The 24,461-nt window shown below is 50.9% G+C and overlaps 2 protein-coding genes and 1 long non-coding RNA gene across 8 annotated transcripts; all 3 read right to left on the minus strand.

The window, feature by feature from the left end:
- Positions 1 to 90: 90 nt before the first annotated feature.
- Positions 91 to 7,591, minus strand: LOC121499955. The gene is made up of 3 exons (XR_005990270.1): positions 5,897 to 7,591; positions 5,155 to 5,268; positions 91 to 1,369 (listed from the first exon to the last, which is right to left on the minus strand). It is a non-coding gene; the product is annotated as an uncharacterized LOC121499955 (long non-coding RNA).
- A 5,521-nt stretch (positions 7,592 to 13,112) lies between these two features.
- On the minus strand, positions 13,113 to 14,666 carry AURKAIP1 (aurora kinase A interacting protein 1). 4 transcript variants are annotated; one of them, XM_041771391.1, is made up of 4 exons: positions 14,472 to 14,666; positions 14,108 to 14,192; positions 13,367 to 13,812; positions 13,113 to 13,281 (listed from the first exon to the last, which is right to left on the minus strand). In XM_041771391.1, exons 2-4 carry the CDS (start codon positions 14,154 to 14,156, stop codon positions 13,180 to 13,182), a joined length of 597 nt encoding a protein of 198 aa, XP_041627325.1. In that variant the 5' UTR covers positions 14,157 to 14,192; positions 14,472 to 14,666; the 3' UTR covers positions 13,113 to 13,179. The 4 variants fall into 4 exon arrangements, with proteins under 4 accessions (XP_041627325.1, XP_041627322.1, XP_041627326.1 ...); XM_041771388.1 differs by having other exon boundaries at positions 14,483 to 14,665; XM_041771392.1 differs by lacking the exon at positions 14,472 to 14,666 and adding an exon at positions 14,430 to 14,470.
- A 796-nt stretch (positions 14,667 to 15,462) lies between these two features.
- CCNL2 (cyclin L2) lies at positions 15,463 to 24,025 on the minus strand. 3 transcript variants are annotated; one of them, XM_041771441.1, is made up of 11 exons: positions 23,673 to 24,025; positions 23,364 to 23,438; positions 23,050 to 23,159; positions 22,075 to 22,195; positions 20,813 to 20,877; positions 18,266 to 18,365; positions 17,956 to 18,060; positions 17,731 to 17,872; positions 16,822 to 16,933; positions 16,646 to 16,738; positions 15,463 to 16,495 (listed from the first exon to the last, which is right to left on the minus strand). In XM_041771441.1, exons 1-11 carry the CDS (start codon positions 23,961 to 23,963, stop codon positions 16,141 to 16,143), a joined length of 1,569 nt encoding a protein of 522 aa, XP_041627375.1. In that variant the 5' UTR covers positions 23,964 to 24,025; the 3' UTR covers positions 15,463 to 16,140. The 3 variants fall into 3 exon arrangements, with proteins under 3 accessions (XP_041627375.1, XP_041627376.1, XP_041627378.1); XM_041771442.1 differs by having other exon boundaries at positions 16,822 to 16,930; positions 23,673 to 24,020; XM_041771444.1 differs by lacking the exons at positions 15,463 to 16,495; positions 16,646 to 16,738; positions 16,822 to 16,933; ... (1 more) ...; positions 17,956 to 18,060; positions 18,266 to 18,365 and adding an exon at positions 19,774 to 20,230 and having other exon boundaries at positions 23,673 to 24,018.
- Between the last annotated feature and the right edge of the window lie 436 nt (positions 24,026 to 24,461).

The raw sequence follows: 24,461 nt of genomic DNA on the forward strand, positions 1-24,461 counted from the left end.
GTTGGTGGAGCGTGTGGCTCTCCATCTCAGAGTTGTGAGTTTGAGCCTCAGGCTGGGTGTAGCAATGACCTAAGGGCACCTGGGTGGCTCAGGCGGTGAGGTACCCAACTCTCGATTTCAGTTCAGGTTGTAATCTCAGGGTAGAGGGCTCTGTGCTCAGCTGCCCCACCCCACTTGTGTGCTAGCTCTCTCTCAAAAAAAAAATAATACAGATAAGAATATGGAAATGTAGATACATTGCCTCATGGACCAGCCAAACTTTTCATCCTGGGAAAATGTCAAGCAAACAAGACCAAAGATTTGACTAGTCAGGGTCAGCCTCTCATCAGTGGTTTCCTGCCGCAGCACCCGACCAAGGTCCACCCTTGGTCGGGTGCTCCTCCGCCTAGCTGCTCCCGTCTGTGGGTGCACAGCAAGCCAGCCTGCCAAGGCACTGGAGCCCACCTCATAGACATTCTTGAGCTGGAACCTGGCCCCGAGCTGCAGGGGGTGCATCAGTGTTTTAACCTCTCCTATGATGCCAAAATCACTTCCTCATTGTCCTCACAGATCCATCAGTTTTCAAGTCAGGAGCCAAAAACCATCAATTTTGTTCTAAGGGCCGTCACATGCAGTGCCTCGACTGGTGGGGGTGACCTCCATGGCCACCACATTTCTAGCGAGTTGGTTAGGGGACGGCCTTTGCTTCTGAAAGGCTGGGGCAGATGACCTGTGTAACAGCCACCAGCCCAGCCTCCTGAGAGGACCCAGAGCACTGCATCCACATGAGGTAGCTTCCCAGGCCCGCGGAGGGAAGTTCACTTTACCGACCTCTCCGTTGGTGACAGATTTGGTTTATCCACTTAGGCCCTGTTAGAAAAGAGACAGGCCTGCAGTGGTTGTGCGACGTGCCAGCTGTCAGGTTGCTGACCCTCCACCGTACCTGCCTCACAACAGGCGGTGCCCTTGGGCCTGGGACTTCTCCACTTTACAACAAGCATGGATGTGAGCTCCCCCAGCAGGAACACACAGCAGAAAGGGGTTCTCCTGTGTGTCTGGCTGGGCTGGGTGGGTCAGCGGTGTCTTCCCATGACACAAGGTCCCTCGGCCATGGTAATCTTTCTGCAGCACTGTCCACAGGGACACCAACCCTGATTCACCCTGCAATGCACCTTGGGCAGTGCAGCTAGGAGGGTTCCCACCACCTTGCATGCCCAGCACCCCCACCTGCACTCTCAGTTGGGACTGTCACTTACTCTGCCTCATCTTGCGGATCTTGGGCTGAGCTGAATGTGTTTCCAGGCCGTCTGCTTTAAGCCTTGGTGGGATCAGCTCGAGACCCCTGGGGAGGCCCCAAGGAGGCTGAGTCTGGGCGACAGAGATGCTTTTCCTGATGAAAAGAGAAAGTATCTGGTGCAAAGGCATCCTGGAGCCCTGACATGGTCACAGGAGAGAGAGTGCGGTAGGTGTCCAGGGTGGTCGCGTTTACCCAAAGCAGACCCTCCTATACATGCCCTTCTGACACCCTAGAACAGTCCGTTTCTGATTTGCAGTTTGTAGCAGGTAAGTGTGAGGGAAGCAGGAACCACTGCTGGCTGGCCAGTAGACAAAACACGCAAAGGTCAGAGAGCAGAACCTCTCTCAAGATGTAACAAGCTTTCCAGGGATTTGGTCAACAGTGACTCTGAGAGTATCAATATTTAATGCGCTGGGGGTGAACTAGATACTGCCTCATGGTGCCCTAATGGTCACTGACCGGGAAGAGCACTGACACGGAAACGAAGCCTGTCTGTGGACGGTCCCCACACCAGTCCTACACATGAACATGGACATGCAGCCCGCTCAGCATAGCAGAACTAGAGCATGGCTTTTGTACATAAGTAGCTTACGAAGGTTGAACATTTTTTATTTGACTTTCCCATAGTTAGGGCTTCATGCTATGTGATGAGGTGATTAAAGTGGGTTGAGAAATCATTGATTTATCTGTACTATCCCTCCTTTTATACAAGAGCGGTAGCCCTGTGTGGCCAGCTGTAGGAACCCCTGAGACAGATGAGGTTGAGGATATGCTGTTAGCTTTTCTACTTTTGACCTGAGGCCTGGTTTTGGGAAAGCCACACCAGAGTTGATAGGGGGCCTGGTACGGACGTGGTCATCTCCTCTGTAGTTTTATTCAGGGTGACAATATTTATTTTTTTTTAATTTTTATTTTTTTTTATTTATTCATGAGAGACACAGAGCGAGAGAGAGAGAGAGAGGCAGAGACACAGGCAGAGGGAGAATCAGGCTCCATGCAGGGAGCCCGATGTGAGACTCGATCCCGGGTCTCCAGGATCACGCCCCGGGCTACAGGCGGCGCTAAACCGCTGTGCCACTGGGGCTGCCCAGGGTGACAATATTTAAAATAAGCACAGGGGATCCCTGGGTGGCGCAGCAGTTTAGTGTCTGCCTTTGGCCCAGGGCGCGATCCTGGAGACCCGAGATCGAATCCCACGTTGGGCTCCCGGTGCATGGAGCCTGCTTCTCCCTCTGACTGTGTCTCTGCCTCTCTCTCTCTCTCTCTCTCTCTCTGTGTGTGTGTGACTATCATAAATAAATAAAAAAAATTAAAAAAAATTAAAAAATAAATAAAATAAGCACAGCAGGGCAGCCCCCGTGGCTCAGTGGTTTAGCGCCGCCTGCAGCCCGGGGCGTGATCCTGGAGACCCGGGATCGAGTCTCACATCGGGCTCCCTGCATGGGGCCTGCTTCTCCCTCTGCCTGTGTCTCTGCCTCTCTCTCTCTCTCTCTGTGTGTGTGTGTCTCTCGTGAATAAGTAAAATCTTAAAAAAAAAAAAAAAAAAAACAAGCACAGCAGCACATGATGACCAGGAGCACTTGCCCTGAGACAAGAGGACCATCTAGTAACAGAAGTGGTCCCACGCCAAAACCTCCAGGGAGGCCCCACAGAGGCAGAGCCAGTGAGAGAGATGCTCTTCCTGATGCAAACCAGAAGCAATTCCTTTCCTTCTCTATTATTATTATATATACATCTGCTCAGTCAAAACATTCGTTTACCTTTCTGTGAATACATTTACACAGACACAAATATTCATATTTTAGATATCATATCTAAGCTGTCAGCTTTATTCAACTGTATATGTGACACAACCTGTATATCACAGTAATTTTACCATCCAAACTCGACACAATTTGAAGGAAGAATAAATGTCTTTATATAGTGACCACCATTTCTGTAGTCTCTGTCTTTGGGAATTTCAGTATGTTTACAAATTGTCCAGCTATTTCCTGTAGCCTTTGATGCAAAACAAACCACCTTAAAACTAAATGGCTTACAACCAGGAACGGGGGTTGGGGGGTGAACAGGTGGGGTACAGGGATGTCTTAGAGCAGGGAAACTATCCCCTGGAGCACTGTCAGGTGGGTGGGTGACACTGTGTTTTTTAGGACCCAAGGAACTGCACAGCTCAGAGTCAACCCCAATGGATGCAAAGTCTTAAATGCTGTTTTAGGAACTTGGGAAGACTCAGAATGTGGCAAAAGCAAGCAAACAAAGTACATTTCAAATGAAATGACCTCAGTGAAGAGGGTAAGGAAAGTGCTGACCCAAGTCACTTTGGAGAAAAATCTGTAAGACAAGAGGCTAAGGGGACGTCTGGGTAGCTCAGCGGTTGAGTATCTGCTTTTGGCCCAGGGCATGATCCTGGAACCCCAGAAACAAGTCCCACGTTGGGCTCCCTGCATGGAGCCTGCTTCTCCCTCCCTCCCTCCCTCTCTCTCTCTCTCTCTCTCTCTCTCCCCCTCACGAATAAATAAATAAATAAAATCTTAAAGGAGAAAAAAAAAAAAAAGACTAGAGGCCAAGGAAGTGCACTAACCCTGCTCTCTAGCCAAGAGCCGTTCTCCACGGGCTGTGGTTCACTGATTCTAATGTGTGTCCCAGAACCAGTTAGGCAAGTGGGTGGTGGCTGGTGGCAACCAGGTTTCTCACTACCTGGGGGTTAAGCAAGAAGCGGCAGCTAGAGTGACCTCTGTGCTCATGGGGTACAGCTGGAGATGCCAGCAGTGGCTTGTATCCAGTATGGTGTAGACACTGGTGTGGACATGCAGAAGCACAGACCTGTGCACACATGTGGGGTAGTACACCCCCAGCACCTGGATCCTGGTTTCTAAAACTGTTTTCCAACAAAAAGAATCAGGGCTCCTTGGAGAAATGGCTTATTTTATGACCGGGGGAGGAAACATCAAACATAAGCCTGGAGACCTGTGGTGCCCAAGAGTAAGGAAGTATTAACATCAGTAAATAAATGAAAGAAGAGAACGATGGGATGTGCCAAAGAGCACAGGGGCCAAAGGTGGAGTGAGGGCCAGCCAGAGAGCCAGCAAAGGTATTTTGGATCATAATCCAAATATAAAGTAAACATCCATAAGTCCATACGGAGTACAGGAGAATCCCAGGTGATTTATGCACCTATGGCAGAGCCATGGCTTGCAGCATCCCAGCCCCCACCACACAGCACAGGGCAGAAGACCAGACCTGCGTCTGGGATATTTTACTGCTCAGGAAGTACGACAGGACAGCCTGTCTGTGTCCCACATGGTGCTGGTAGAATGGCTCACCGGGGGCCAGAGGATCCAGACAGCTTCCCTCTGGCACCTGGGGCCTCAAAGTGGCCATCAGCTGGGTCCTCTCTGTGTCTACATGACCCATTCCCTGTCCATGTGGCCCCCCCACCCACATGGTCCTCTCTGTCCGTGTGGCCCCACAACCTCTTGGTACCCAGTAGTCTATCCTAGCCTTCCTCCCGCTGATGGATGCTGCCAGGCCCCAACATGAAGGCTTGGCAGCACTTGACCACACTCAGAGGGTCAGAGCAGGTGCCAGGCAGCCCTCAAGGGCTGGGAGTCAGACCCCAGCTCTCAATAGGAAGGACAGCAATCTCACGTTGCCAAGCAGCATGTGTACTGGGAAGGGGAAGTTGTTGTGACATCTTCAGAGATAATATACCACAGGAAGTGAGAGATGAATGATGTAATGAAATGCAAATAATTCAGAGCACTGAGGTTTACAGAAGACATATTTTATGATAGAGAACAGTTATTTCAACATAAACACAGTGTACATTTATGTGTACATTTATGTGACTGTAAATATTTTCTGGTAAAGTAACTTACCGGAGGCACCTGGGGGACTCAGTCTGTGCATCTAACTCTGGATTTCAGATCAGGTCAGGATCCAGAGTCACGAGTTCAAGTCCCAGTCGGGCTCTGTGCTGGATGTGGACACTACTTTAAGAAAAAAAAAAAAAAAAGCTCAGTAAAGATAACTCACCTGACCTTAAAACCAGACCAGGACATTTAGTAAAGTTTATGCAAGTTTTGCATCATCAGTAAATAACCTAATCTTTCCAGAAGCTGTAACTTTCTATCATCTTATAACTGCTTTATTTTTTAAGGCTTTATTTATTTGACAGAGAGAGAGAGAGAGAGAGAGAGAGAGAGAAAGAGCGCACAAGCATGGGGAGGCAGAGGGAGACGGAGAAGCAGACCCCCCCACTGAGCAGGGAGCCCTACACAGGACTCAATCCCAGGACCTCGGGAACGTGACTCGAGCTGAAGGCAGATGCTTTACCAACTGAGCCACCCAGGTGTCCCCACATAGTTGTTTTAAATCAAAATCAAAAAACGAGTCTAATTTGTCCAAGGATTCACCTTGATTAAAAATATTACCTGAGGGACACCTGGGTAGCTCAGCAGTTAAGCTTCTGCCTTCAGCCCAGCACATGATCCTGGAGTCCTGGGATCGAGTCCTACATCAGGTTCCCTGCATAGAGCCTGCTTCCCCCTCTGCCTGTGTCTCTACCTCTATCTCTTTCTCTCATGAATAAATAAATAAAATCTTAAAAAAATATATTACCTGAACTTTTTCTGATAGAAGTTGTCAGACTCTACATTTTTCAGCCTGACATTTAAGCGACACTGAATTAATGTTTATCTGAAGTGAAGTCCCCTTGGCATTACTTGCTGTCTGCATGAATTTACATCTTTGCTTCTTATCCAGCAATCAGCCATTATCCCTGCTTTTTTCTTTCTTTTTGAGCTGTGGATTCTGCAAGAAAATGACTTTTCTTAAAGGGTGAACATTCCTAAGGCATTAGAAGCTAAATTTTTTTTCCCTTTGGAACTGTCATGTTCTCTATTTTAAATCTATACAAGCATGTATTAGCCTATTTAAGCCCATCAGAATGGGCATTCCATCAAACTTCAGAGACTTTATAATCTCATACATCATTTTTGGTTTTCAGTAAGATAGAAAGTTATACTAATATACTCATAAAAATCTTCTCAGTCTTCCAATCAAAGAATGTAATCAATTTCAGGAGGGCTACATGCCTCATGACCTCTCGATCAGTCCTCCAGTTGCCCAGTGGATTTCACTTTATGCTTCAGCCCAGTGTGGTTTATATTCTTTCTGATGCTTTCTCACTTGGCCAGTGAAAGCCTTCCATGCTGGATCCTGAGCCCTCTGACACACCCACATAAGTCTTCGACAATGCTCATGCCATCTGGTATGAAAAGATGCCCCAGTTCTATATGCTTCTTGCCAGACCCAGTGTTAGAGTCACCAGATTAAGTACCACACAGGACACACATATAATGAAAACTACATGTTCCTTATCCGAAATTCCAGTTGAATGAGGGGTTGTGTGCTTTAATTCCTCAAGTTGACAGCTGCACCTGGAAGCAGCTACATCTCCAAAGCGTCCTGGCTCCCACTACAAGTGGACAGAAAGGGTGCTTTGAGAGTATTTCTGGGTGTCTTGGACATTTCTTGCAGAGCTCTGTAGACCACACAGAATACATATAAGTTCCACCAGAGGAAACCCACTAACATGGAAAACAGAGACCAAAGTCAACAAACAGAAAAATCATCTCAGAAGCAGAAACTAGACAGGGGTGATGGGGGCACTGTGCTTGAGAATATAGGTATCATTAACATCCTTACAGAAGAGATGACATCACATCTGTGAAACATAAACAGAGTGAGCGCTATTAAAAATATCTCCCCAAAATACCCAAAACACAAAGCCTCTTAGAAATTAAAAATTATGTAATTGAAATTTTTAAAATTTCATTAAATAGATTAAAAGAAAATGTTGAAAATGCCAATGAGATAGGAAATGGGAAAGGAGAGAGGGTGGGCAGGTGACAGCACAGCAGCTCAGGAGGATTTCCCAGGACTTTCTAGATTGCATCAGGCTTTTCCAAGTGGAAACAGATCTGTAGTGAACTACATCACTGTGAACACTGCAGAACAAGGAAAACGAGAAGCTTCAAGAAAACAAGTTGGTGGCTTACTTCTCCTTTCCCTCTCTCTCTCAAATAAATAAATAAAACCTTTTAAAAAAAGAAATAGAAAGAATGTATCTGAGATTATTACACTTAGGAGGGGTAAGTGTAAGTGTTGCTTTTTAAATCTTTCAGTTCTGGGACACCTGGGTGGCTCAGTGGGTTGAGCATCTGCCCTCCGCTTTGGTCATGATCCCAGGGTCCGGGAATCAAGTCCTGAGACAGGCTACCTGTGAGGAGCCTGCTTCTACCTCTGCCTGTGTCTCTACCTCTTTCTCTGTGTGTGTCTCTCATGAATAGAAAAATAATGGGATCCCTGGGTGGCGCAGCGGTTTGGCGCCTGCCTTTGGCCCAGGGCGCGATCCTGGAGACCCGGGATCGAATCCCACATCAGGCTCCCGGTGCATGGAGCCTGCTTCTCCCTCCGCCTGTGTCTCTGCCTCTCTCTCTCTCTCTCTCTGTGACTATCATAAATAAATAAAAAAATAAAAAAAAAATGTTTAAAAAAAAAAGAAAAATAAAATATATTTTTTATTTTTTTTATTTTTATTTTATTTTTTTATTCATTTATGACAGTCACAGAGAGAGAGAGAGGCAGAGACATAGGGCAGAGGGAGAAGCAGGCTCCATGCACCAGGAGCCCGACGTGGGATTCGATCCCGGGTCTCCAGGATCATGCCCTGGGCCAAAGGCAGGCGCTAAACCGCTGCGCCACCCAGGGATCCCTAAAATCTATTTTTTAAAAACCTTGCAGTTCTGTGTGTGTGTGTGTGTGTGTGTGTGTGTGTGTGTAAGCACCAGGTAGTGATATCAATTTTTTTAAAAAAAGATTTATTTGACAGAGAAAGAGAGAGCACAAACAGGGGGAAGGACAGAGGAGACGGAGAAGCAGACTTCCCAATGAGCAAGGAGCACAACGTGGGGCTTGATCCCAGGACCCTGGGGTCATGACCTGAGGCTGAAGGCAGATGTTAATCGACTGAGCCATCCAGGTGCCCCAAAATATATTCGAGTTTTTGTCAAAAACAATGTAAAAGCCACCAACTTAAAGATAGGACAATAAATGCCAAAAGAATCATCTAAGAGGGCTAAAACTGACCCTGGGAAAGGTGGTGTGCTATTTTTCATAGCACTATTGAACTACTGACCTAGTTCAGCATTCACAGGCAAAACTTCTATTAAAATAATTTTCTTAAATTAAGTTTCAGAGTCAGACTTGTAGCTGAATCATGGACAGGTTCTGAGCTGTGTGACTGTAGGTGAGGTAACCTCTGCTGTTGGGCCCCCACGGATAAAACTAGCTGATCACAGATTTACTGTTACTAGGAAATGAAGTAGCTCCTGTAAAGAACCTAGTACAGCACCTGGGACTGCAGGGAACCCACTCACACACGTCAATTAGTCCTTGTTGTATGATCTAGCTCCCATGAGCACTTTCCAGAAAAACATACTCCATGGGGGTACCTGGGGGGCTGTCAGTTGAGTGTCTGATTCTTAGTTTTCGCTCAGATTGTAATCTCAGGGTCGTGGGATCAAGCTCTGTGCTTAGCAAGGAGTCTGCTTGAGATTCTCCCTCTGTCCCTCCCACCCCCACCTGTGCATGCTCTCTCTCAAATAAATAAACCTTTAAAAGAAAATGGAAAAAGAAACATACTCCATGAAAACAAGGGAGAACATGGTGACCAGGACCCAGCAGATGGGGCCCAGGGCAGCCTAGACAGGGGACACCAGGAGGCTACTCCATGTGAACAAGAATCATTTCAGAAATTTGACCAAAACCGTGACTTTTAAAATTCTGTCAGCAAATTTAGGGCTGAATTTTGATAAATAGAAAAACAAGGAAACAAACAGTTGTATGAAAAGGAAAGTGTGATCTTGCTGAGCCCAGAGGCCATGCAAGTGCTGTCAGGCTGTGGCATGCCCACCGGGAGGGAGTCCACTGAAAAAGCCGTGGTTGTCAGCTTGGTCAGACTCCAGTGGGCAAGAAGGAAACTGTTTTGTTATCAGCTTTGTAGAACAACTTCACATGGAGCTACAATCTTACTTGGCTGGGAAGTTAAAAAAATAACTGTAAATACAAAGTACTGAAACCAACAAGGCCAATCAAAGTGAACACACTCCTTTTGGAGGAGGGGAGGGGCCCAAAGCCCCCCGGGCCTGGGTGCAGAGGGAAGGCCATGTTGGAGCCCAGCCCTGCATACCTGACCCACCTCAGCTGGGACAGATGGTGGGCAGGACAGCCCTGTCCATGAGAGGGTCTTGGTGGCCTCAGGGGCCCCGTCCACCCACACAGCAGACCCTGGAGGTCGGCCAGCTCTGCTCAGCAGGACTCTGAGCTGGATCAATCTCCTCCTGGACTGCAGATTGTCCACACCAAGGTGAGGCCAGCACAGGGGGCAAGGATGTGGGGCACAGAGTGCCAGGTCACAAAGCACTCACCATGCATCCAGTTGTGGCAGAAACCTGTGCTCCCAAATTTACTGGGACAAGTACACTCTACAATTTACACTTTATGAGATGCATGTGCTATTAATACCACCCAACGTAGCTCAACCCTGGTTTTGACCATGTTCTCTAGGAGGTGGCACAAGCATATACCCAGCCTGAGGCCTTCCCTCCCCCTTGCTCAGGAGCCCTGACAGCTCTGCTGTTGTCCCAACTCCCTGCCCCCTGGGTCATCAGGGAGCGTTCAGAGCTTCCCTCCCCTGTACATCCGGGAGTGGTCCTCAGCAGATACACAGGCCACCTCACCTCCTACAGAGAACCCCAGGCCCCCAGACGCTGTCCAGACACCCCACTCACCCTCCCTGGACCCTAGTTCTAGCCCTAGCACTCAGCTGTCATGCGACTCAATGTCCTGGATCGGATTCCTCATCCAAATGGCCCTAGAAGACTGAGGTCGGCAGTGGACAGAATTTGATGGGAGCATGGGCTAGACTCTGGGTGCCCTGACAGGTGGTGGGGGCTGTCCCCACTGGTCCCCACCCTGAGGCTAACTCCAGACCCAGCTCTGGACTCCTCAGCCCCATCCCAGGAGCCACAGATCAAGAGCCCTTCAAGGGCTTTCCCCAGAACTTAGCCCTAGAGAGGACTGTCCCCACCCACATTCCAGTGACCCTTCTCACAGAGCTCAGCTGGCCAGGCCCGTGGAGCAGGCTTCTTTCTCCATCTCTGTTCCATTTGGAGGCTGTGTCACTCTCACCAGCCTGCATACTCCTTGGACAACAGGGAGTGCAGCTGTTCCCAGCTCATCTGCCATAGGCAGGCCACAACCAGCCCCTCTCAGGACCCAGCATCCTACCCTGAGGCCTGAGCCTGTCTGGCTCCTTCCATGGCCCACCGTGTGGCCAGGAACACACAGGCCAGAAGACACTGGCTGCATGGAGCAGCCAAGTGACAAGGCATGGTGGCTGAGCTCAGAGATGCCTCTACTTTGGGGCCAAGAGGCAGAGCCCCCAGCAGATGCCCAAGAACACCCCCAATACCTCTGGCCCTGGCTGGGGCCTCCTCTGGCCAGAAACCAAGCCCTAGGCAATGCCAGGAGCGGGACTCTGCCACACCCCTCCTGCCTCTGCCCTTTCACTGTGGGGGGTGCCTGGGGCCAGCAGGGAGAAGGGGCTGTACATCCCACAGCCTGGTGGGGGGGCAGGGTGGAGGCCCCATACAGAAGAGGGAAGGGGTGGTTTCTTACAGCCTGGGAGGAACTGCAGAGATAAAAACAGAAACACCAAAATTGCCTCCTGAGGTCGTGGTTGGGGCCCAAATACATCCAAGCCACAGGCAGGACAAGCTCTGCACACAGGCAGCCCAGGCAGCAGCAGGGAGACAAGGATGTGGGGTTTGGGCCAGTTCAGGACCTGACCCCACAGGATCAGTGACATCTGGAACAGCGGTCTCAACCGTAGTACCACTGATGTCTGGGGCAACCTATTCTCAGATGTCAGCTGCCCTGTGCGTTATAGGGCATTTATAGCAGCGTTCCTAGCCTCTGTCCACTGTTGTCAGTGGGACCCCCCCAACTGAGACAACCAAGGTCTCCACATGTGGCCAGGCACCCAACCCCTCAGCTGGCACTCACCCCAGGTAGAAGCAGCTGGTGCCAGCTGCCAGCTCCCAGGAGTGTGGACCTGTGGCTTCCTGCACAGACCAGCCCATCACACCCCTGGAATCACAGCCCAGCCAAGCTGCTCACAGAGCTTTGTCTCCAGACAGCAGATCAACTTAGCATCCACTGCTCCTCTCACCCACCAGGGAAGGGTGGAGGGAGCCACGGAGCAGCCAATGCAACATGGCTGGGAGATATGGGAGCAGCCACCCAGCAGCTGCCAGCACCACTGGCAGGCAGAGGCCAGGCTGCGATGCCAGGCGGAGCAGAGGCCAGACGTGGTACTAACAGGGCACAGTCCCCTCCACCTCAAGAGGCCTCACCACTGCACCATGGCACCTTTGCCCTCGCGCCCCCAGATGAGGAAACCCAAAACCCAGGAAGGATGCCTGTGACCCTAGCTGGGGGCCTAACAGGGCCCTTGGGCCCACTCAGGTGACTGGGCTGGCAGGGTGCTCTGGCTGTCCTGGTTCCCAGCCCCCACCACAGGGGCTGCTGGGAGCCCAACTGCTGGTCCTCAGCAGCTGCATGCGGAAGCAGGCCTGCACCTTCCATGGTATCAGGTCTCCTCCAGATCATAGTCAGCTTCACACTCCTCACTCTCCATCATACACAGCCCCTCTGTGTGCTATGTCCCCTGACAGAAAGGGACCCAGTGCAGTCCAGTGAGTAGAAGCCTGCTTACCCAGCTGGCTAGCTGCCATGCACAGGGCAGGGGCCTGCCTGGCTCACTGAAATGTGGGGTGAGCAACATAGTCCGTGCCATTCCAGAGAAACTGCTGGGTAGCCCACATGGCAGGCCTCCCCAAGACCTGCCTAACTGGCAGAGAACTCAACCCTGTTCCCAGACATGTTTCTGTGACAAGACAGAAAATCCCCACAGCCTGGGGAGAAGTGGTGTTGCCCTTATGGGTGGAGGGGATCCAGGGAAGGTACCAGCATCAAGTCTCTATGGGATGACTCAGACCTATCCTTTAACTCTGCCACCAGGAAGCAGGGCAGAGGCTGGAGAACAGCCTCTACCATGTTCATGGCTCTGACCAAGCTCCCCTGCTTGCAGCCCACCCTCACCAAGCCTGGATGTGGAGATCCACTGGTCCACACGGATGCTCCAGGGCTCCTCCAATTCCACAAACAGCATTCGTTTCTCAGCACCCCCAACCCTGAACCTGCCAGAGGACACCCTCCCAGCCATCCTTTCCTATCAGCCCTCAGCCAGGGTCCCATGAGGGGGCAAAGGCCAAGGAACCCAAAGGAGACCAGTGGTCCCCAGTCCTCACTGAGCAGGACATCTCAGGCAGCCATCTGAGGTCTGGGTCTGTGGGGCACAGCCGCCCCCCTCCCTGTTCCCTCTCATAGTCTGGCCCCCTAGGCCCCCAGCACTGTCCCCTGGTGCTTCTGCCATCAGAGGCTTAAGAGTCTGACTCCCCCTGTAGAAGACAGTACATGAGAGTGGGCCTGGGCCTCTGTCTACAGCTGTTCTGACATCATATTAGTGAATGAGGAGCCTGTCACTCCTGTGGGCTCAGCTCCAGAATAAGAGTCTTCTCACGGAAGGGATCCCTATCTACATCCTGGGGCTCTTGTGTCTCCTAGGAAACTGGAGGTTGGCACCAGCATCCATCCCAAGACAGGTGACACTTAGGCAGCAGGGGATACAGGACAGTCAGGGACAGAGGAGTTGCAGAACATTTATTACAGTGGGTTGCCAGCAGTAAATAGGTCAGGGGAGAGGAGCACTAAATTCATTTGCCCTTCAGGTAGATCTTGGGGGTCTGCCAACCTGCAGGGGCTTCCTTCAGGCCTGCCTTCAGCCAGATACGCCTCAGGTCTCTCTCGAACTTGATCTGCAGGCACAGGAAGGGACAATGGACTGGTCTGTCTGTAGCACAGTCACACATTTCCATCCCAGGTTGAAAGGCTCGCGCTTACCTGCTTCCGTCTTAGGCGTCCTTCTCGGACCTTCCGCCGCAGGAACCGGGTCCTCTTGACCAGCTTACGGTACTTGTGATGGTTCATCTTTCGCCGGCGAATCTTCAGCACATTTTTGCACTGCATCTGGGGAGCATCCCAGACCTCCTCCATCCCCTGCTCAGCCCCCTGGCCCACCTGGCTAGGCGGACACTCATAGAGTTGGGATGGAGCCAGGGTCCCCGAGGCCCTGGCCTCTAGTCTGGGTAGGAGGTAGTGGGCGCTCAGCCAGCTCTCCAGGGGGCTGATGGACATCTTCCTAGGGACCAGCATCTCCTCAAGCTCCAGCTGGAACCTCTTCCCAGGGATGGAGGCAACTCCACTTGGGCGGGCTGGCTGTGTGCTGTAGTAGGGCCTGCAGGCTCGCCTGCCCAGCAGCCCTGAGGCCGGCCAGGGCCGACTGCAACCTGCAGAACAGGGAAAGGCACAGTTACCACCCAAGCAGCGATGCAAGGGCTGAGCCCAGCCACCGCGGCTGGGGAGCAGCGCTGTCCACACGGACGGGGATGCCCCGCACGTTGTTCCCTGCAGGAACTCACGTTGCCGTTCTCAAGCCCAGGCCTTCCCTTTTTGCTACTTGGTTGTTGGCTGACCCGCCTCCAGTGGGACGCACGGGCAGGTTGAAGGCGGGGGAAGGGGGAACAGGGACTCCTCGCTCCACATTCCTAAAGCAGGGTGCCTCTACACCCCGGGGTCCCTTACCTGTCCGAGGAACAGCCCTCAGCAGCGGGGTCAGGCGCACCAGGAGCATAGTCCGTGGTTGTGGGGACCCCAGGCGCTCCAGGGGCTGCAATATAGGCAATGCAGGTGAGCGGGGGGTTACGCGGGGCGGCCGGGTTCCTGCCCGACACCCCCATCACCCTGTCCCGCCGCGGTTCTGACTGCACCTGGAGCCTCCGCAGCCGACCCCCACGAGCCTCGGCGCCCGCCCAGGGACCCGCCGTGGGCGCACGGCCGTCAGGGCTTGCAGGCCCCGAGGCGGCGGTCCCCGTCCTAGCCCAGCCTCACTCGAGCGGCCCCGCACCTGCGGTCTCCCGCAGACCCTACCCACACCTAGCCCGGGCACCTGACACTGACCACTCCGGCGCCGACTCAGGCACTTCCGGTCCTTCCCCAAACCGGCCCCGGGCCTCGCGTGCGACCCCCTCCTCCCAGCGCCCCCTGGCGCCCTCACGGCGTCCGACTCCGCGGCGGTGCAGGTCCAGCCGGGCCCAGATAGCGGCGGTTTCCGGCCAGAGGGGCGGCCCGCCCCGCCCGTAGCTCGCAGGCTCAGCCTCTCCCTTATGGCGGCGAGGAAACTACATTTCCCATAAGACGAAGAGATGCCCTGTGCGCCTGTGCAGTAAAGCCTCGCATCACGACCGACCAATCCGAGGCGGGCGGACGTGGCGTCGGCCCAGCGACGGAAAGAGTTCTCGGGGAACCGGCAGCGGCTGGTGAGCGAACGGCCTAGATCCCTTATCCAGGGTCAAGGAGTCCCGCGGGAGGCGCCAGGGGTGCATGGAGAACACGGCGCTTTTGAAGGCCGAGAGCTCCTCTCCTGTGCCAGCGGGAGGACACCCAAAGACCGCAGGCAGCCCGGGTGTTGCTCCCCAGCGTGTACCCCGCCGGCGGTCTCGCTAAGGTCGGCGTGGACGGTGGACCTCCGCCCCAGGGACTTAACTGCGGGCGCCCCGACCTCCCAGGAGGTGTCGCTCGCATTCCCAAGCAGCAAGGCCTCCACCCTCCCTCCCTCCGGGCATTTTACCGGCGGGTCACCGGAACGAGTGAGCCCCCTGAACCCACCGCCCTCGCCTTTCCTGGGGCCGACGCCCCAGCTGCCCTCCCAGCCGCCACCTACCCGACCCACACTTGCTGTCCCTCAGTACCAAGAGGATTGCAGGACCATTTTGTCCTTCCCCGACCCTCCCTCCGTGAGGGCCCAGAAAGTGGCGTTTGTCGGGCAGCAGACATGGCTCAAGCTCATCACTAGCCTCGGTGGGAGAGAGCCAGGACTACAGGCCGTGCACAGGAACGAGCAAGCAGAACAAACCACACATTTCTGAACCTTCCGAATGTCCTGAGTAGAGAGAATTGTTTATTTAATCACGTAAAATGCATATATAGGAAACCTCTATTTGGGAGCTGGTGGCCTGCACACAGCATCGCACAGATAAAAATATACGACTTTCAACACAGATCTAAATACCTTCACATTTTAAAAATCAGAATTCTCTACACAAGTTTTAAGCTGACAGAATTCAAGTTCTGAGTTTTCATATATAGCTTTAACTTGTATTAAACACATGTTTATTTACAGGGCGGATAGAGAATAAGGGGCTATTAAGGCCATTTTCTCATCGTGAAACACTGCAAAATATGTACAGAAGTACAACCTAATATAGGCAAAGGTTCTAAGTCATTTTCTTGGTTTAACGTAATTGAGTATTGGTATGGGAATAAAGACACAGCCTGTCATTAGCACCAAGCCACACCACTAGGATGTACGTGTCCGCTTCCACATCCAGCTGCCACAGGGCTGGCTGCTGAGGTGGGCCCTGTGCTGGCACCGGTGTGTACCGTGCCCAGGCCGGCCTAAAGGGCACCTCGCCGGCCTCTTGATTCCATCTCCAAAATCATCACGAGGTCCAGAGTTAACAGCCATTTCCAAAAAGAGTCACACACCACAAGGTAGTCATGCCCTGCCTGGTGTGCACACCAAGGATCAGAGGGCAGCGCTCTGGGAGCCCAGCACCTCACCTCCGATGCCTGCTGTGACCAGGGTGATCCCGCTCGTAGCGATGACCTGTTCGCTCGTAAGACCGAGAACGCTCCCTTCGCTGATCTCTATAGTAATGACTTTTTTTCTTATATTTCCCAGAATTATCTGCCCGCTCCCGTGAGCGGCTTCGAGAGCGAGAGGAGCTCCGGCTCCGGGATTTGTGTGGTTTCTGGGTGGGGTACTTGCAGTCCTTAGACTTCCGGTAGCTCCTCACCTTGGAGCCCTTGTACGGAGCACCTCTGTGTGCCTGTCTCGGCGGGGAGTCACTCCTGCTCCGTGAGCGGCTCTGAGACTTGGACCCGCCAGACGTGGAGCCACTGTCACTTTTTCTGTGAGGAAGGACAAGCACCACCAAGTAGGTGACCATTCACCCCAACCACCTCAGGCAGCCACATCACCAGCCACCCTGGGGAAAACACCCCCTTGCCAGGTGCAGCCCCGCCCCCCCACCAGGGGAGCCCTGGGCAGCAAGCACATACCTCCTCTTAGGAGAAGCAGATCGTGATGGGGACCTTGAGTAGCTCTGCTCACGACTGCCGCTCCGACTTCGACTCCCTCGCCCCTTTGGCAAGCTGAGAACACAGTGGGAGCAGTTACAGGCTTGAAGTCTCTGTAGCCCACCCTGAAGGCCTGCTTGGGATGCATGGGTACTCACCCATTTACTGGGCTGTCAGCCTTGATCTTCTTCACGCCATCCGTTTTCCTCTTGGCGTTTCTCACAGAGAGCGGGGAAGCTTTGTTTCCTTTCCCTTCTTTGGGGGATTCTGCTAGACCAAATACAGAAAGTTTAAAACCTGACCATCAGGTACCTGTTGTGATAGAAAACATATTAGCACAGCAAGACACCACCACTAATATGGGATGTAAGGAGACTCCCTGGTCCTGGCCTGGGACTCAGAACCTAACCATGCACCCAAAAGACAGACACAGATAAGCCACCTGTCTCCCTTGCTTTCTCTCAGGGACTGGGGACATGCTACAACCCAACAAAATAATCTACTACCCCAGATTTATAAAATTTTCATCAGAAAATAAGCTAATTAGGTGGGCTGGATTAAAAAAAAAATTTTGGAAAACCTGTCCATGTCCCTTGCTAATGAAAATATAAAAATAAGGTATGCCTGGCTGGCTCAGTTGGGGTGCATGCAATTCTTGATCTCAGGCTTTTAAGTTCAAGCTTGACACTGGGTGTAAAGATTACTTAAAAGTAAAATCCTGGGGCTCCTGCCTAGGTGGCTCAGTCAGTTAAGCATCTGCCTTCGAATTGGTCATGATCCTAGGGTCCTGGGATCAATCCCCACGTCAGGCTCCCTGCTCATTGGGGAGCCTGCCTCTCCCTCTCCCTCTGCCACCCCTCACGGCACATGCTCTCATACTCTCAAATCAATTAAGTCTTGAAAATAAAATATAAAAACGAAAACTTTAGGAGCACCCCCTCACTTCACAGATCAACAAATGTCTGCTGGGGACCATGGTTCCTGCCGAGTGCTCAGGCTAGCAGACACACAATTCCAAGAGAAATCTGGAGGAAAGGAGGGCCCCACATCCTTACACTCATGCTCACCGAGCTTGGGGGCAGGTGAGAACCCTGAAGCATTGTCCAGAGCCTGGGTGCCAGCAGGCAGCAGGCCTCTAGCTTGTGCCTTGGCCTCTTCAATGGCATGCCTTCTCTTCTCTACTTCACTTTCAAGGTGTGTCAGATCAACCTGTGGGAGTCAAAATCCAAAAAGATTCAGAACCAGGTACTTCTAGGTAACACAAATGCATGTTACATGAAAAAACATAGAACCTTTTTCCGAGTATAAAGCTGAAGGATTTTTAAGCAGATTTCTTGAATTTCTTCTTCAGTTGCTCCAAACAAAAGAAACCAATGGGGACGATTGGGCAAAGGGATCTGTAAACACAAATATCATCACTTTAATACTTTTTTTCATGGCCACGAAGATTCTTCGGGCAATAAAAAACAAGCCTTTCTGGTCACCCAGAAACAGGCTTTTTATTGGCATTGATGCACATAATCTGAAGAACACTACATAGAAGTTTACTGAAGGCTGGAGAAAGAATCAGACCAGGATCCCCTGTGGTGGCACAACACTGACCTCCAGTGTCCGGGCAGCAAGATAAATGCAAGCACAGGCAATGCTCTCAGGCTGGAACCTCACGAACACATCTGTGCGTAGGCTGTCATTCATGTAATTCCTGAAAACCAAATGCAGGAAAGACTGCAACGCCCCGGGCACCCCCAGGATACCCGTACGCGTCATCTAGATAAGATCACTACTCTATGCAGTCTACTCCTAGGCTTAGAGCTACACAGTCCTGTGAGGCTCAGGATTCCTGGAGAGACATTCTAACTGCTTTTTGCGAATACAGGACAGGAAAACAGGGAATTTACTGGAAAAAAAATCTAAAAAGCTGGCTGAATGTCAGACAACACATGTTGCTATGAAAGAGAACCGACTTTAACTTTACTTTTCCCTCAACTTCTGGCTGTTCTCGTGCAAAGCACAATGCCTCAGAGAGAAAATGTCTACTGTAGTGGTTGAAATGTACTTGATGAAAATCTAAATGCTCAAAATCCATAGTGCAGAGAAACATGCAAACTCAAATGAATGGGCTGAGCAGGCAGCCTGCGAGGGCTCTTCTGAGACAAGCCGTCCTCTTGCATCTCTTTTCCTTGAAGAGGCGCTCAGGGCTTGGCCCTTCTCCTTCCATGAGTCCACTTGGAAAGGGAAAACACCCTCGGGCGCATGGGGACATCATGCAGAGGAAGGCTCAATGCCCAAAGGGAAGTCCTCTTCTCAGGTTTATCAAAGAACGGTTTCCAAATTGTCCCATTTCAATAACGAGTCTTAAAATGAACATTCATAAAATCAGACAAAAGCAATAAAACACTACAAGTTTCATCATAATCAATACATTTAAAACATTACTTTAGAAGATATAAAAATACAAAACATTTGCATGTTTTAAAAGCTTAAGGATTTTAAAATTGGCTACGTTTTCAACATTTTCCTTTAAATATATGTCTAAGATTTAACAGACCAAAATCAGATCTCATATTAATTTCATCATTATTGCAAAAACAACACATTAATTCCATGAGAAAACAGTCAAACAGATCATATATTTGTTGCTCCTAACATACCCCACTATGGCAACCCTTACAGTCAGGCCACACCCACAGGGTAGCCAAGTCAGCTGTGTGATTTGATAAACCCCCACCCCAACCCTGGTAACTTTGCCCTAAACCCTGGAGAAGGTGATACACAAACCCATTCAGACTTCTCAATGATATATTCAACATATGTCAGCTAAGGGCACCTGGCTCTGGAAGTTCTTGCTCCAGGCATCAAGAGATAATCAAGGAAAAAAACCTACATAATGGCACCAAGGCCGTAGGTCTCAGAGCATTGCAAGTGAATAGTTCAAACACTTCATAAACATAAGCATCAGTAACTTTTTTGGTTCTAATATTCAATACTCAAATAGTAATAACATTAATCTATTAACTTTTAAATCCTAAAAACAAAACAAATGAATTCCTTGAGATGTATATTTAAACTTATTGCTTATCTAAGTTACAATATAAAAAGTGTCCATGAAATAATTTAAAGATGCACACCTTTTACTAGAATATATCAACACTTAGCTGCTGAAAAGAGCAACTTTAAGACTTCCAGGAATAATGCCATAATCCCACACTGAAGTCTGAATTCCCATCAGCCAATTCTTACAGCTTTCCATAGAAATTTTTTTAAGAGAAAGGTACTGCATCTTTATTGCACAGGTACAGCAGTTTTAAAGGGACAAATTTCAAGTCAAGACAGTTAACTCTAATCAATACAATTACCAAAGCACGACAGAGGATTAACAAGAAGCACAACCGTCAGAGAACCACAGCAGCAGTCGGCCAGCACTATACTATCGTGCGCATACCACCATCTAGAGCCAGCCTTCGGTGGAGAGCCTGCACTGGATTGGCTGAGGACGGCCGCTGTCCCTGCACCAAAGCGCTTGGACAGTAGAGGAGAAGTCTTAGTCACTTACCCTCAGAGGCTACCCTTTGATTGAAAGAGTACAGAAAAGAAAAGTCAAAATAGGTTCTCTATTAGATATGGCATAGCACCAGACAATTCAGGCAGCAAAAATATGACCCTTACAGACTTAACTCCGTGGGAAAAAATTCACAAAGTACCCAGCACTATTACTTTAGGCTTCATTTCTAACATATGCATTGTTAATATTGGTCCCCAGAAAAACTTTATCCTAACCCTCTTTCTCCCACAGGATTGTAATAAGCAGCAGTTAGAAGCAACTTCAAAGAAGATAATAAACTCACTACATCGACCTTGGCACCTATGGGAAAGATCCCGATATGCCAAGTCAACAGTCCCCAAAGGGAAGCCCAGTGAATGCTCTCCTGGAAGGTCGGGGGAGGGTATAGGCCACCTTACCGTTATACTAGTGGCTGATACTTTGGGAGGCTGGTTAGAATTTACACTGCAGGAACACTGGGCACTCAGACAACTCAAGCCCACAACCAAGTCATGGGACTGACTACCCACTGCCCAAGTGCCTCAAATCAACATATTCCTGCACTGCCCTTGCTGGTCTCATAAAACAAGCAAGGAAGGTCAACTCACCATGAGGTCTGGACCAGGTGCTGGTTACGCTCACACTCTAACACCTGAAGGTACATAACGATTATCTGGAAGATACAGGTCAGGTAGTTATAACCAAAAACCTCGAGAACCCAAAATTCAGATCTTGAGAGCGTCCATGCAGTAAATATGAGCCTCATGCTAGATCCCAGAGGTGACTCCTGGTCATATGCCTGGTGCACAGCTCAGCTGGAGGGGAGGTTTTGCTGACAGGCCCCACTACCTGCTTTCCAACCCAGGCACCACAAAAGCATGTGAGGACCAGGCTGCACTCACAGCAAAGGCAGCCGCACTTTTCATGGCCATCACAGGCAGATGCTCATTCTCATCTTCGACATAGTTTCCATCAGTGAGATTAGCTTGTCTTAAACATCTCTGTACCCTAGTCACCACCTTACACAAAACATGGTGTAAAAATACTTCAGCAAATTTTTAAAAAGCTCTAAAATCTATGGTAACTTATCAAGAATTTGATTTGATGTCAGAAACTCAAACAAGCAAGAGAGAAAATAATATGAAGAAATTCACCAATAAAAAAACAAATAAGAGGGGATCCCTGGGTGGCGCAGCGGTTTGGCGCCTGCCTTTGGCCCAGGGCGCGATCCTGGAGACCCGGGATCGAGTCCCACGTCAGGCTCCCGGTGCATGGAGCCTGCTTCTCCCTCTGCCTGTGTCTCTGGCTCTGTCTCTGCCTGTGTCTCTGGCTCTGTCTCTCCTTCTATCTCTCAAGAATAAATAAATAAAATCTTAAAAAAAAAAAATAATAAGAGCAAAGACGCAAATTGCAATCTTCTCTTTAAAAAAAAATTTATGTGTGTCACATTAAAAGTTCCCATGGTACTATATATAGGAGCCATCCTCAACTGACATGTGCTGCAAAGCTGCTTTAGTTAATTTAGAAATAAGGGTTCAGAATCCTTCTAATTCCCCCACTAAAGAAAACAGCAACTTTAGAAAATTAGTTGTTGAGAAAGAAAAACAGAAACTGACAGATCTCATTTTTACAAATTCATCACTATTTTTGAAAGCTCAAACTCAAAAGATTCCGTTTCCAAAGCTCTTGAAAACATACTAATAAAATTAACAGGTAGTATAAAGGCAATTAACAAGTAAGAAATTTTCAGACTTTAGATATAAACTGGAAAACCAAGTCAGGAACACATTTAATCCTCTTCAGAATTTTCAATCTTGGTGAGAAGGGAGCAGTCAGGTGGGCTCAAGTGGCAGCTGGGCCACATACCCACCTTGTGAGGGTGCTTCACGTGGACACAGAAACCCAGCTCTTTGAGAACTCGTCTTTCTGCTTTTATAATCTGATTCTTTAAATTAACATAATCTTGATCCAACAGTAGAGGCACAGGTTTCCTACACAGACAAAGCACATGTCTACATAAGGGTCAAATAAAACAATTTCTTTCGAATCCCAATTACCTCCAAATGGTGAAAATCCACTGGAAATATAATATAGCTGTAGCTAGTTCACTTTGTTTCCTTTAACCAGAGAATCTTCCTCAAACCCCAGAGCTAACTTGATTATCCATTCTCAATACTTTTCCTTACAAGCAACAAACACAGAGCATAAGATTTCACGATCTCATCATACAAGTACTAATCTCACTTTACCTGACTCAAGACACAAATGTATCTGTTATAAGTGAATGGAAAACCACAGTACCAACAACGTAGGATATTTAAACAGCCTAAGACTCTATTTTCCAAAAGGCTTCCATGAGCTTGAGAAGTATAAAGTTTGGGTTGTCTAGACAGTGGTTCTCAACCAGGAGCAATTTGCTATCTCCGGGCCAAGTCTGGAGACATTTTTGGCTGTCACAACTGAGAGATGAACCGTTAACATCCAGTTCAGAGACCGGGGTACTGCTAACCACCCTACAATGCACAAAACAGTCCTCACAATGAAGAATCATACAGCCCAAAATGTCAATGGTGTGGAAGTTGTGAATCCAGCTCTAGAACATTCGGAGACAGGCATGAGCAACAGGGAGACCAATGTTCATAAAACCGTACCCAGGGTGCCCTGCCCTTTTTACTGGGGTTCCTTCACTCATCGAACAGCATCTGCGGGGTACCTCCTGGGCAGCAGGCCTCTCCTGTACACAAGTTTAACAGCTCAAACCCTTAGTTTTGTTTCAGAAACGTTAGTGAAACTTAACCACAGAACAAGGCGACCGATATTTACAACAGCTCTGACAAAGACTCACTTTTTCTCTCTCAGATGCCGAAGGCGATGAAACACGTTGATGACATCCCGTATCCGTCTCGGGGCCTCCTCTATCTTGGAGGCCAGGTGAACACAAGCCATTGACACGTGCTGAAATGCAAGCATGTCAACACATAGATGTGTCCCTTCCCATCATACCGGCCTCCGACGACTCAAGGAGAGCGGCGGGCGCAGAGCAGGGCCTCGCATAAAGGGCCGCCGCGGCGAGAGCACTCTGAGCGCAGGCACTCAAGGACAGCACACCACCCCGCACCACCACGCCGCTGCCCCTCCCCGACACGACAGAGCCATTACCTCCATGGAATGCTTCACAAAAGACTTGGTGTAGAAGAACCGCTGGAACAGCACCTGCCCGGTAGCCATGGCCACCTGGAAAGAAACGTTCCGTCGCTTGTAAAAGCTTCGCGGTGAAGCCTCTCGCTCCGTGCGACGAACGGAGACGCTGGCGCGCACGCTGGCAAGTCACCGGGGCCCCGCGGCCCCGCCGCCCACCCAATCTCCCGAGAACGGCGTCGGCCGCCCGCCGCCAACAAAGGGTCCGGCCGCCTCCACAGCGCCGGCGCGGCGGTTACCTCGGCCCGTGGCTCGTGGCCGCGCCCTCACCTGCGGCAGGCGGAGCAGGATGCCGGCCGCCTGGATGAGCTCGCAGCCCACCACGCGGAGGTCGGTCTCCGTGTCGGTGTCAAGGCCGCTAGACATGGACGGCGTGAAGCGGAGCTTGTCGTCGGGCAGGAGGCAGTTCTCCAAGGTGATGAGCACCCCGGAATACAGCCGGTCCCCGATCAGCATCCCCTGCGCCCCGGGACCTGCGCTCCCCGAGCCCGGGGTGCAGGCCGCTGCCGCGGGGGCCGCCGGCCCCGGAGCCCCAGCCGCGACCGTCGCCGCCGCCGCCATTTTGTACCGCCGACTCCCCTTCGGGCTTCTTCCCGGCAGGGCGGCTCCTCGCGACGCTCCACGGCCACGGCCGCCCCGCCCCTCCGCGCGTCATTGGCTCGACCTGCGGGCCGCCCGGCGCTACCTCGCCGCGATTGGCTGCGCGACCTACCCATCAGCGTTCCGGCGGACGTCGACACCGTAGTCCTGGGCGGGCGGGGGCGGGCTCGTCACCCAGGGTGCCCCGCGGCGCCCGTGTAAGACCCGGGTCACGGCCTGACCCGGAAGCGCTACTGCCGGTACCCGCCGCAGGTTCCCTGAGGCTCGGGCCTACCCGGGAGGCGTCGTACCCTTTGCACGGAGAGCCGGCAGCTGGGGGAGCTCTCACCGCACAGTTCCGGCCTGCCCTGAGGTGGGGCGGGGGGTAGGTCCCCGCGACCGGGCCCGAAACCGCTCCAGGTCAGTGAGGGCACGTGCGGGCGCGAGGCGGCTTTGTTTCCGCGGGGATCGCAGGCCTTG

The sequence above is a fragment of the Vulpes lagopus genome, chromosome 10, assembly GCF_018345385.1.
Source record: "Vulpes lagopus strain Blue_001 chromosome 10, ASM1834538v1, whole genome shotgun sequence".
NCBI lineage: Eukaryota > Metazoa > Chordata > Mammalia > Carnivora > Canidae > Vulpes > Vulpes lagopus.